We start from the raw sequence: 13617 nt of genomic DNA on the forward strand, positions 1-13617 counted from the left end.
GTCAATAAAGTATTTTGCTTTTTTAGGGTTTTTTTGTTATTTTTTCAATATTGCTGCATTATTAGGGTTTTTTTTTTGTTATTTTTTCAATATTGCTGCATTATTTTATAAAATTTAATATTTTTATTACTCCTATATATTAGAATAACATTTTTAGATATTATAGTAGTGGAACGACATTTCTTAACTGATTTATTATCCTATATACCTATAGGAATTTATCAATATTTGACTTAATATGAAATCTATTGTTTCTTCGATTAAGTTTCGAAAATAATAAGTAATCTTGAATTGGATACATGATATATTAGATCATCAATGGATTTGGACATAGAAAAAATGTTTAGTCAGGTATAAATCTATATTATATCTATATTATAACAAAAATAATCTAGGTTTTTGGTCATTTTGTATTGATAAACAAAAACTACATTACGGAAACCCCATTATACTGGGGGTTACTGTGTAAATTTTATTTAGAATTGTAGAATATTGATTGTTATTCAATAAATCTAACACTAAGTACCATCCTAGCCACTCTGAGCATAAGGACATCAACATATATATGTATTTTTCCTGTACTACACGACAGTTTACTTTACATTGATTCCAAGCATCCTAAGGTCTGTTTAGAGGTCTAAATTAAAACATAGTGTTCTTCCTAGCTCGTATATGGCTTTTTGGAGAAGATTAATCCGGAGTCTAATGGTTTTCCATGGATACGAACTAACTAAACTAATTTTTTATATCGAAATTGCCTCATTATTATCCTTTAAACATTTTTACACAATGAGGATATGATTTCTTCCTTTTAACAATAAAACAATAAATTCCAAAAATAATTTGAAAAACCCTATGAAATTAACCGGAATTCTTAATATGCAAAATACTTTATTGACATGCAAATTCTGATGAATAATAATAAAATGCAACAACAAATGCACCAAAATTTGTATTTTAATATTTTTTCTAATTTTTCTATTTTACACAATCTCTTCTTTTAATTGGAAAACATATATTTACTTTTTATCTGTTTTTCCGAATTTTATTTATGAACAAAAAACAAAATTCTCTTAAAAAAAGATAGGCAAAAAACTTAGTTGATTCACTGTAGTGTAGTAGTAGTAGTTCTAAAATCGTATTACTAAAGTCAAAGACTAAAATTTATTCTCAGTTTTACTTTGTAGTGTAATTTTGAAATATAGAGTTACTTCTATAACTCTAGCTTAAAACATCCAACCACTAGAACTCAAATCGGATCTTTAATCTAAATCTAAAAATATTAATAAGATTTTTATTCTATTCTAAGAATAAAGTCATTTATTTGCAGGTTTATCGGACCAATACACTTTATCGATAACTTTGAAGCCTAATTTTTCAAACATAGAACGAGAAGGTACATTTTCAAACACCACTGGAGCTGTTACTTCAATATCTTTTTCAGCTAATAATTTAGACATATAACGTACAGCCAAGTTGCCAAGACCTTTGCGTTTATGCGTATCCATAACCTGCAGCAGACCAAGAGCACCCAAGGGAAGTCTATAATAAAGTAATGTATTAAAATGATTTTTATTAATTAATAATTTTTATATATTTACATTAAACACCAGGCCACCAAATTGTTATCCTCGAATAGACCAACTGAGTCATTTTGCCTTATTAGTAACTTGACAAATTCAATGGAATTAGGTCCACGGTGTGGCCATACGCTGTTTATTTGTTCGGCATGACATAATTCTAAGGGTTTCAATTGTATATTACTGGGAGGACTGCAAAAGAAAGGTAAATAAATTATTTATTAAATTAGCTCAGAATAGGAAAAATATTTTATGCATATGAGTAAAATTTAGATTTTTGGTAATGCAAATAAATAGAAAATATATAACTTAGGGCGGGTTTCTTACTTCCCAGTTAAACTAGGATTAAGTTGCTGTTATATTAAACTACGAACAAGTTTAGATAACTTAGTTACTATTGCCAACTTTTCAGTCAAAATCATAAACAATGAACAGATGTTTTTTTTTGCAAATATCACTTTTGTAAAATGTAAAATTTTAGAAAAAATATAAAAATATCGATATTTGCAAAAAAACAGCTGTTCATTGTTAACGTTTTTGACTGAAAAGTTGGCAATACTAAGAGCGAGTTTTTGAGTTGGCAATCAAATGCCAATTAATAATCACATTAGTTAATCTAAAATTTTATTGATGTTTTTGAGCACAAGATCAAACTTCGCAGTGTTGTCATACAAAACAACAGAAAACATCACTGTTATCAAAACAATGCATGTTTTATAAAAAAAAGAAGAAGACATTTGTAAATATATCATTTTAATGTTTAATGATAATGATAAATCAATCATTTTAATGTTTATTTTAGTAAACCATTTATTAAATTTAAATTTGCATCAGCTGTTTATGCTTAAGCATTTCTTGTTCAAGTTAAAACACCTCTATTGGGCGCTTAAACTAGCAAAACAAAATTAACTAATTGAGTACTCTAAAACAACTTTCGAGGATTAATTTTAATTTAATCCTTAATCCTTCACCTAAAGATTGGCCCTAACTAAGCTAACTGATCCTAGATTCATAACTGAAAAACACAATTATCGGTTAAAGTCCATCCAAATTTGTTATGGCAAGTTAAACCTAATTTAACTGAGCAGTAAGAAACCCGACCTAAGTAACTTTACTGCAGTAATCAGTTTTAACCGAAGAATGAAGATTATCTTCATCTGTAAAACCCGCCCTAAGTCAATGATTTGACATTCAAATTGTTCCCAATCTATTAAAGCAAAACTGCTGTTCTAGTTACCAGTTACGCAGTACAATTTTTAGTTGATGTTCCTTAAAAGGTTTTAAAATTACTTATTTCTGAAATCTCAAACAATTAATAGTTACTAGGGTTCTATAGTTGAAACGAAAAGTCGACTTTTCGACTTTTTGCATTTAGTTAAAAGTCGATTTTTCGACTTTTTTCATTTAATTAAAAGTCGACTTTTCGACTTTTTGACTATTTTCGACTTTTGATTTTTTTTTCGACTATTTTCGACTTTCCGACTATTTTCGACTTTTTCCGACCAGAGTTAAAAATTTATAAAGTTGCCAGAAGCGTAAATTTATAATGTTGCCATTTAACATTATATTATTATTATTATTTATTATTATTATTATTAATAAAAAATTTTATTTATATTTTTTCTATTTGTTGCAATTTTTTGAGTTTTTTCGACTTTTCGACTTTTTTCGACTATTTTCGACTTTTCCGACTATTTTCGACTTTTTCCGAATTTTTCGACTTCTTTCGACTTTTTCCGACTTTTTTCGACTTTTTCCGACTTTTATCGAATCTTTCCGACTTTTATTTATAAAGTCGACTTTTCCACTTTTTTCATAGACGATAGTCGAGTTATCGACTTTTTTGGAACAAAATAGTCGACTTTTCGACCTTTTTCGACAAAAAGTCGATAGTTCGATTATTCGAAAGTTGATTTATAGAACCATAATAGTTACATGTAGATAAATATATGTATCACAAATTGGCAACACTGTTTTTACGCCATATTTAAGAAATACATTCAAGACACACATTCAAGAGATACATTTAAACTTTAAATGTATCTCTTGAATTCAATTTTAAAGATACAAAATTATTTCTCTTTTCCTACACACGCACACATTCGCTACAATTGCAATCTGTTCTTATTCATTAATAACTTTTGATTACTATTGTTCATAGCACTTACTCGATTGTAAATTGTTTAGCCTGATCTTTCGATATATGATACCAATAAGTACCACAAGGTTTACAGTCTTCCTTATCTAAACCAGTGTCAATAAAATGTTGTTCTACAGTTGACACCAAAAAATCTTGATATCCAGCTAAGAGGTAAGATTCCGATGAGTCCAAGCAATTTAAAGCAGTTAACAAACGTTTATTATTATCTCCGCATGTATTAAAAAATACTTGATATAAAAACTGCAAAAATATAAAAGTACAATTATTTGATATCTCAAAGATTAACTGAATTTTTTAATGTTTTTTTTTTACCTTGGCAACAAAAGTACCATCTGCCTCCCAATCACCGTTAAGCGAGTAAATGTTTAGATCCAATTCTGGTTCTTTGTTTTTCCAGTTGATTAGAGTTTGTATTAAATTATAACATGAAGCTCGATCTTTACGCTTTACATATAAATCGCGCAAGGTCGTCCATTTGTCTACGGGTATTTCTACTAATTTGTTTGTCATATTGGCGACACCAAAACACACCACACAACTTAATGTCTATTGCGAACAAAGACTCTAGTCACACTGATACTATCCGGCTCTGGTTTATAATTATATTTTATTCTTTTTATGGGGGTTGGCCGCGTGTAAACTATAAAAAAACAACAAATTTTATACTCACAATTTGAAAGAATATCTCTTATTTTTCGTTTTTAAGTTTTCAAGAGATTTTTTGTTAATAATTTTTTTATTTAAACATATGTATTTTAAAAATTTATATTAATTTACTCATGGCCAGACTTGACGACGATAATACATCATATTCTTATCTACCCCTTTGTTAGATTTTACTGCAAAGAACCATAGTTTATTTATACCCTACATCACTATAGTGAGTAGGGTACTACGGTCTAATGGACAAATTCAATTATTAATTATTAAAATCGACCCAGATTTCATATAGTAATCATAAAAATATCTTTCCGGAATACCACATGATTGCTTATAAACTTGTATGTTAATTATGAAGCAATTGTGATCATATTAATGTAAAGTATATTTGACCTTTGTCCTTCAATAAAATAATTTAACACTCACAATATACTCGAAGCGATCAAACAATATCATACAGATAACTAAGGGTATATAGGACACAGAGATATAAATACAGATTATGCACCAGAAGATCATATTTAGTTAATCTCAAGAAATTCCAAATGATCTTCTATAGTATTTTGTAATCTTTTTTTAATTCTTCAGAGGCAAGGATAATCCAATCTCCCGAAAAGTTAAACAATGAGAATAAATCTAAAGAGAAAAAATAGTTCCCAGTCTTCAGATATACTGTCAATGCAAGGAATAGCTTCCTGTAGGAGAGCCATAGGCCGTGTCTTAATCAAACTACGACACACAGGCTCTAAGTGTAATAAGACCAGTTCTAAGTTACAGATCAATATTTGGGTGAATTAGAGATGTGTGTACTATATTGCTTAGCTATAGGCCAAGGCTTTATAAACATTTTCGGCGTTAGTAGACTAGCAATACTGTCATAAGTATATACCGGATACGAAGGAGAGTTATACACAAACATCAGACGTATCCAATCGAATACCAGAAACAAAAGTGATCAAAATTAGCAGACATTGATCCCATAGACATAGAGAGAGAGATCATAATTAAATGAAAAGTAAGAGATAATACTCGAGGAAAATTGCTGCAATAAGGATGTATGTGTGAAATGAATTGGATTAAATATTTGACAGATGTGAAGGTAACCTAACTAACTAACTGACTAACTAATTAAGTACCTAACTGACTAACTAACTAACTAACTTATTAACCAACTACCTAACTTACTAACTAACTGACGAACAAACTAACTAAGTAACTAACTAACAAACTAACTAAGTAACTCACTAACTAATTAACTAACTAACTAACTAACTAACTAACTAATTAATTACCTAACTGACTAACTCCCTTATTAACCAACTAACTTACTACCTAACTTACTAACTAACTAAATAACTAACTAAATAACTAACTAACTAACTAACTAACTAATTAACTAATTAACTACCTAACTGACTAACTACCTTATTAACCAACTAACTTACTACCTAACTTACTAACTAAGTATCTAACAAACTAACTAACTAACTAACTAACTAACGAACTAACTACTTAACTAACTATCTAACTAACGAACTAACTACTTAACTAACTATCTAAGTTATGCTTAATATCAGCGTTGCCCTAACTGCTGTATGGTATCATGAGGTCGGACAATCCCGGCTATTACTGATATTCTGCTACTACAACATGTTATAAAAATCTTCTCTTTTTGAAATACTCTTAAATTTGAGTTTTGTTGCGCTAGATATCAGTGTTGCCATAGTCAGGAATTGCTTAATTTTTAACTCAAGTAATTTTTTACATCTACCTCTTGCACGGTTGTCAGATCTTACAACATTGGCAAAAAAAAAGTTCGGAAAATGTCTAATAACCGTGTGAACTTACATCAATTGTTGTGAAATATTATCAGAAAATGCATGTTGCAAAACAAAAATTGTATTTTGACGCGGTAGTTACACATTTTGTTAACATATTGTTGACAACATTGTAAGATCTAACAAGCGTGCATACATAGTTTAAGAAACATTTTTGAATTGTATATAAATAGAAAGGGCCACAAATCTTAAAAATTCCCATATTTCTTAATTGTGCTTTGGCAACACCGAATGAGTTTCTTAAGTGAAAAAGAAAAACTAAAAAGTGCAATTAGTCATTGAATTCAAACTAAACAAGTACGTTTGAAAATCGGAAGTGTGAAAGTAGCGAATATTTCGTTGATTATTAATTTCAAACAAAATTTTAAGAAATACCTTTAAAAAAATGATCGATCTTTTGGAATTAAAAGATCTAAGTGAGTTAGAAAAATTAAGAGATTTATACCGTCGTGATTGGCCAAACAATTGTGTGGGTTATTATTGTTTGGATAATTTTTTAAAATGGAAAAAGAAAGATGTACATTTGAAAAATCTCAGAATCTTGACGTCCGCAAAAGAAGAAGGTCTTTACGTGATTATAGATCGTTATCAGTTGTTTGTAGGTTCTTTGAATAAAGAAAATTGTGATAATTTAACACAGGCCCTTAAAAGCCTAGATTGGTCGAAAGGCTTTAAGGTCAGTTCATTTTTAGAATGTCACCGAACGGCTGTATTGAATACGGTTGAAAGTAAAAAACTTAATTTAGAATATGATAGTTTGACCTTAATGTATTATCTGCCAAATGCAGAGGCTAAAAATTTGGATTTAAGGTAGTGTTTTTTATTAAAATTTAATTGATTGTAAGAATTTTAATTGTAAGAATTAAAATTAAAAAAAAAATATTTGTATTTCTTCCGTTTCCAGTTGCCCCAAAGGTTTTATTATAAAACCTCTTACTTCTGCAAAAGATGCTGAGCTGATTAATTCCTTGTGGCCGAATCGTCATGAAGGTTCTTTATTTTTAATTAAACGTTTAATTGATTGGAATATAAATATGGGTATTTATGTTGAAACCACAAATGAACTGGTGGCCTGGTGTTTAAGGTAATCACATTTTTTTATATTAAAGTTTTTTTTTTATTAATTCCATTACTTCTTAGACTACAAGGAGGTTTCTTGGGAGCTTTACAAGTTAAAGAAGAATACAAACGTTTAGGCTTAGGAGCCGCAGTAACACGTGCCACTTCCCACCGCATAGCCGAAGATGGCGATGATGTTATGGCTTTAGTTAATAAGGATAATATACCATCGCGTCGTACTTTTGAAAAGTTAAATTTTAAAGTAACAGAACAGTGTTATTGGCTAAGGTCACTTCCCTCTATAGAAAATAATAATTGGCCCGAAGATGAATGAGTTCAATATTTATATACGAATTGGCAAATCTGCCGGGAAAAAACATATTTAGTATTGGTATCATGATAGGCTATGGCTGATGATGTGTATTATATATCGTTAATAAAATCCTGAAAAGTACTTCTTATATATTTTGAACTTTTTTAATGAAAATTCTGTAAAATTTTTACATAAATCACATTATTTCTCTAGTGAAAATGTGTTTTTTTTTTTTTGATAAATTTGCCCACTGTAATGTTATTTAATGTGGGATTTAAAAAAGGCATTGTATGTATTTGAGGAACATCCAAGTTGGCAAAATAATCGAAGACGACATTATATTTGTCAAGGACTCTTTGACGATTCATGCAAAACATTTTCGAATTTGTCCCCTATCGCTGAAGTGGGCTAAACAACAATGTGTAAGAAATCTTCGTTAACAACAAGATTACCGACAAAAACTTGTAGGTTGTCGACTTTTAAATCCTATAAAAGACAAGATGAGCTACTGTATTTTTAATATTTTCTTCTATAACAAGAGAATATGTATTCAACGATGTCTTTTAAATATAGTTCTATAGTTGAAACGAAAAGTCGACTTTTCGAATTTTTGCTTTTAGTTAAAAGGACTTTTCGACTTTTTCCGACGTTTTTAAAATTTTCGACTTCTTAACTATTTCTGACTATTTTGTTTACTTTTTCCGACTATTTTAGAGTTTTTGACTTTTTTCACAAAATTTTTGTCCTGGGGTCAATATTTGGCGAGCTGAATCAAAACGTATTTTTTTGGGTGTTTTATGATTTTTTCAACGGAAAGAAATTTTGGACGGAAAGTACAAAGCTCAACCCTAGTCTGTGCCGACTTTTTATTTTTTTATAAATATTCTATAAATAACTTTTAACGATATTTTACATTTTTTCGACTTTTTCCGACTTTTCTACTTTTTACGACTATTTTCGACTTTTTTCCGACCTTTTCCGATTTTACGACTTTTCTACTTTTTAAGAATATTTTCAACTTTTTTCGACAATTTCCGACTTTACGACTTATTTTGACATTAAGACTTTTTTCGACTTTTTTCATAGACGATAGTCGACTTCGACCTTTTTCGACAAAAAGTCGATTGTTCGATATTCGAAAGTCGATTTATAAAACACTACTTTTAAATAACTCTATTGACAAAGTGAATGATATTGTCGCCTATATAGTCATTAACGACAAAGCTGAAAACATTGTCGCCCATATAATCGTTCACGACAAAGTGGATGATATTGTCGCCTATATAGTCGTAGACGATAAAATGGTGGAATTAATGTATGCTTTTGCGTGAACGACAAACGAAGCAACATTGTCTCTCATTTAGTCTTCCACGATTTTCGCGACATTTGTTTGAAAAAGTCGTTGACGATTTGTTTTGGCTGTACTACATTTGTCTTCTAGGACTTAACATTGTGGTGTACCCATCGTTGAGGATGTCTTAAAGACAAGCATTTCACACGATCAAATTTTACTTACGTAAAGTCGAATGAAAAAACAGAATAAAAGTCGTATGATTTATATTTTTTTGTATTTACACGATTTGTATAAAACAATAACAAAGTAAGATGGAAACAGCTGTTTTAATGTTTTTGTATGTATTGAAATATAAATACATAACTGATCTAATGCGGCTTGCTTGTTTTTGAATAATTTCAAAAAATGAAGAGAGCCATACGACTGTTAAATTTTCCATTCGTGTTTTCTCTAGATGCGTTTAGACGATCCCATCCGTACTCTTCTAGACAAAATTTTGACAGATCATATTACTTGTGTGCTCGTGTGAAGCCGGTTTAAGGCTATTCAAATATGAAGCTTTTTTGGTGGATTGGTGCTTTGCGGTTTTAGAATTTTGTACTCAAACATGGTTCCGCCTACGAATCGGAACAATTGTAAATCAACTTGAAAACAACTCAGCACCAAACTGAAATGTTTCTAAACAAAAACGTTTATAAACCACTGTGCACTGCTAAACATAAGTACTCACATATGTACATACGTACTCAGTTTAATTGTTAATTTACTCATATAAAGATTTATTGATAATGTTTTTTTTGATAAATCTACTGTTAAAAAGTCGAGAGACAACTTAACAAGTTTTAGTAATTATTAAAGCGTTAAACTTGTAACAACTAAAAAATTTACTCAATTACATTAAACAAATTAAAATGCCGATATTACAAATTTTAAATGATATAAACGATCTTAAATATTTACGCGATTTATACCGCAAAAATATACCAATCACTTCACACGGTTATTATACATTGACAAATTTTATAAAATGGTTTGAATTAAATCCCCATATTGATCATGTTAAAGTTTATGTGCTGGACAATTGGAGGGAAAGTGGTTTCTTTATTGTTTTGGTGAGAGTATTATTTGGGGTGTTTATAAACATTTTTGTTTATTTATTTTTTTTTTCATTTTTATAGGATCGTTACCAGTTGTTTATTAACACTTTAAAATTCAATGTTGACGAGGTATCGAATGCTTTAAAATCATGGGACTGGAGACGTAAATATAAGATTTTTGCTTTGCCAGCTATTTTATTTCCTGTTGTTGAAAAAACATTAAAAGATCTGAACATGAACATAAGAATGACTACTCTTAAGATCTATCAAAGAGATCAAAGTTTTGTGGATACTAAAGGGATCGAGTAAGTGTTTCTCTTTATAAATATTTATAAACGTATTTTAATTATTTACTTAATATTTGAGATAATATAGTCATTAGGTTCGATTTAAGGGCATTTCACACGATCACACTTTACGTACGTAAATTCTAATGAAAAAGTAAAATGAAATTCCATCCGTATAACGAAAAAGAGAATAAAAGTCGTATGATTTATATTTTTTGTGTTTACACGATTAGTATAAAACAATAACAAAGTAAGATGGAAACAGCTGTTTCACTTTTTATACCCTACACCACTATAGTGGGGAGGGTATTATGCGTTTGAGCTGAAGTTTGTAACACCCAAAATATTGGTCCTAGACCCACCTTAAAATATACCAATCGCCTCAGAATCACTTTCTGAGTCGATTTAGCTATGTCCGTCTGACTGTCTGCCTGTCTGTCTGTCTGTGTGTCCATGTAAACCTTGTGCGCACGCTACAGGCCGCAATTTTCAAGATAATTTGATGAAATTTGGACCAAGCATATTTTTTGGCACAGGGACAAAGCCTATTGAAAATGTTTGAAATCGGTCTATAATTTCACCTAGCCCCCATATAAACGTACCTCCCGATTTGAACTTTTTATGCCGTAATTACGTCAAATATTATTTTATATTTCTAAAAATTGGCACAAGTAAGTCTTATATAAGTATAAATGACAATGCAGATTTTCGTAAGGATCGGCCCTTATTTGACCCTAGCCCCCATACAAACCCCCTTAAAAAAATGTCTTAAACGTCTAAAATTGACTTGTAACCATTTGTATCGCAATGAAACTTAACAAAATTAACTGTTATTTAAAAATATATCCTTTTACAAAATTTACTGAGGATCGGCCCACATATGACCTATATAAAGACTCATTTAGACATTTTTGCTTAATATTTGCTTAAATATTTTGGAATTATGGTAATATTCAACATAAAAAATTCTTTATAAAAAAAAATTAAAATATAGTCATGGTGTAGGGTATTATATGGTCGGCCATGCCCGACTATACTTTCCTACTTGTTTTGTATGTGTTTACATAAAAATACATCCCTGATCTAATGCGACTTGTTTGTTTTTTGAACCATTTCCAAAAATAAAGAGAGTCATACGAATTAGGGTTCTATAGTTGAAACGACTTTTCGACTTTTTTCATATAGTTAAAAGTCGACTTTTCGACTTTTTTCATTTAGTTAAAAGTCGACTTTTCGACATTTTTCATTTAGTTAAAAGTCGACTTTTCGACTTTTTTCGTTTAGTTAAAAGTCGACTTTTCGACTTTTTGCATTTTATGATAAGTCGATTTTTCGACTTTTTTCATTTAATTAAAAGTCGACTTTTAGACTTTTCGAATATAAGTATTTTATAAATAGTCGACTATTTTTAGACTTTTTCCGACTTTTTGAATTTCGACTTATCGACTTTTCGATTTTTTTCGAGTTTTTCCGACTATTTTAAAGTTTTTGACTTTTTTACACTTTTTTAAAATTTTCGACTATATTTTCTACAATTTTCGACTTTTCGACCTTTTTCGACTTTCAGACTTTTCGACTTTTATTAACAAAGTCGACTTTTCGACTTTTTTCACAGACGATAGTCGAGTTATCGACTTTTTGGAACAAAATAGTCGCCTTCGATTTTTCGACTTTTTCGGCAAAAAGTCGATTATTCGAATGTCGATTTATAGAACCCTAATACGAATTATCTCTCAATTTGTGATGGGTTCATTACATATAGCGTTTAGACTATCCCATCCGATCCCATCTTCTACATACAATTTTGACAGATCATATTACTTGTGTGATCGTGTAAAGTCTTCTTTATTGACACTCTTTACCGATATAAATAAATTTTTAGATATATAATCTATAACAGACCAATGGTCAATATATATCCGATCGTCATGGTCAAAAAAAAAAAATATTAATTTGGTGTCATCGGCTTTATGTTCGATCTAGAATTCAATTATATATTTATTGAACAAAAGAATTTGGATTTGGATTGTCGAAACCAATTTCGACAATGATTTAGAATCATGTCACCTTCGAAAACCGTCGAGTCTGCTATAAAATTTTGTAATCAAAACTAGTTCCAAATTTATATTTTTTTGTTTTAAATTTCAGTTTTCATATTACATTCACAATTATCTTCTTCTTTTTTATAAAACATGCATTGTTTTGATAACAAACAGTGACGTTTACAGTTGTGTTGTATGGCAACACTGCACAATTTAATCTTGTACCCAAAAACATCAAAGGGGATTAACACCAGATTGAATTTATATGTATTTAGATTAACTAATCTAAATAAAAATTAGCATTTGAATATCAAATCAAAATCCCGCTCTTTATTAATTAACTGCAAAATGATTGGGTTTGCTAGCGCATACATAATTCATATAATTCAGATATTTTCGAATTTCATTAATATTAAACAAATATATTTGCAGTATTCCAAATACATTAGTGCTTCGATCCTTATCTATCACAGATGCTAACCTGATTAATGAAACGTGGTACTCACGACAAAATGGTTCTCTTGAATTCTTACAAACCCTGATAAAATACAACATCAATTTGGGTCTATATACAAAAGATACCAATGAGTTAGTGGCATGGTGTACCAGGTAATGGAACTTTGAAACTAAACTCTGATAGAATTATAGTTTTATACCTTTTTAATTTATCAGATGTCAATGTGGTTTTCTGGGCACTTTACATGTGAAGGAGAACTATCGTGGACAAGGTTTAGCAACAGTATTAATTGAAAGATTTTCACAAAAAATCATCGAATGTGGAGAAGATGTACGCACATTAATAAATAATAATAATTTGGCGTCGCAAAAACTTTTCGGAAAATTAGGTTTTAAATATCAAGAAGATGTATTTATTATGTATAATTAGTCATGAGTAAGAAATAAAGTGTTTTTGGAAAATTATAATTAATTAGTTTTAAAAACAAAACCTTAGTTCGAAGTACTGAAAGAGATTCGAAATATAAATAAGAAAAACGTGAGGTTATTACTTTATGGTGAACTGATCATAGTTGGATTCAGGACACGTCATCAATGTATAATGGACCTGTAAGACAGACGTCCGATCGCAAACCGTAGTAGTGAATTCGATTCTTAATATAAATTTGAAACAACCATGGAGTATTTACTTTAAGGTGAACTTATCAAAGTTGGATACATGACAGACGTCCGATCGCATACATTCCATTGTATGGCGGAATGTGTAAAATCTATTGAATAAATTATGGCACCAAGGTAGGTAGGTACTTTGTAACTACAAAAATTCGTTT

General features: G+C 29.8%; 3 protein-coding genes across 3 annotated transcripts; 2 read left to right on the top strand and 1 right to left on the bottom strand.

Annotated features, from left to right (window-relative positions):
* Positions 1–1013: 1013 nt before the first annotated feature.
* Positions 1014–4377, bottom strand: LOC111678377. The gene is made up of 4 exons (XM_023439715.2): positions 4054–4377; positions 3749–3981; positions 1602–1772; positions 1014–1542 (listed from the first exon to the last, which is right to left on the bottom strand). The coding sequence occupies exons 1-4, from the start codon at positions 4249–4251 to the stop codon at positions 1317–1319; spliced, it is 828 nt and encodes a 275-aa protein (XP_023295483.2). The 5' UTR covers positions 4252–4377; the 3' UTR covers positions 1014–1316.
* A 2147-nt stretch (positions 4378–6524) lies between these two features.
* LOC111678380 lies at positions 6525–7824 on the top strand. Its single transcript, XM_023439718.2, has 3 exons — positions 6525–7049; positions 7144–7323; positions 7380–7824. Exons 1-3 carry the CDS (start codon positions 6625–6627, stop codon positions 7630–7632), a joined length of 858 nt encoding a protein of 285 aa, XP_023295486.2. The 5' UTR covers positions 6525–6624; the 3' UTR covers positions 7633–7824.
* Positions 7825–9474: 1650 nt separating this feature from the next.
* On the top strand, positions 9475–13255 carry LOC111678378. Its single transcript, XM_023439716.2, has 4 exons — positions 9475–10017; positions 10084–10307; positions 12764–12940; positions 13004–13255. Exons 1-4 carry the CDS (start codon positions 9817–9819, stop codon positions 13215–13217), a joined length of 816 nt encoding a protein of 271 aa, XP_023295484.2. The 5' UTR covers positions 9475–9816; the 3' UTR covers positions 13218–13255.
* The last annotated feature ends 362 nt before the right edge of the window (positions 13256–13617 follow it).

Source organism: Lucilia cuprina, chromosome 2, assembly GCF_022045245.1.
Source record: "Lucilia cuprina isolate Lc7/37 chromosome 2, ASM2204524v1, whole genome shotgun sequence".
Taxonomy (NCBI): Eukaryota; Metazoa; Arthropoda; class Insecta; order Diptera; family Calliphoridae; genus Lucilia; species Lucilia cuprina.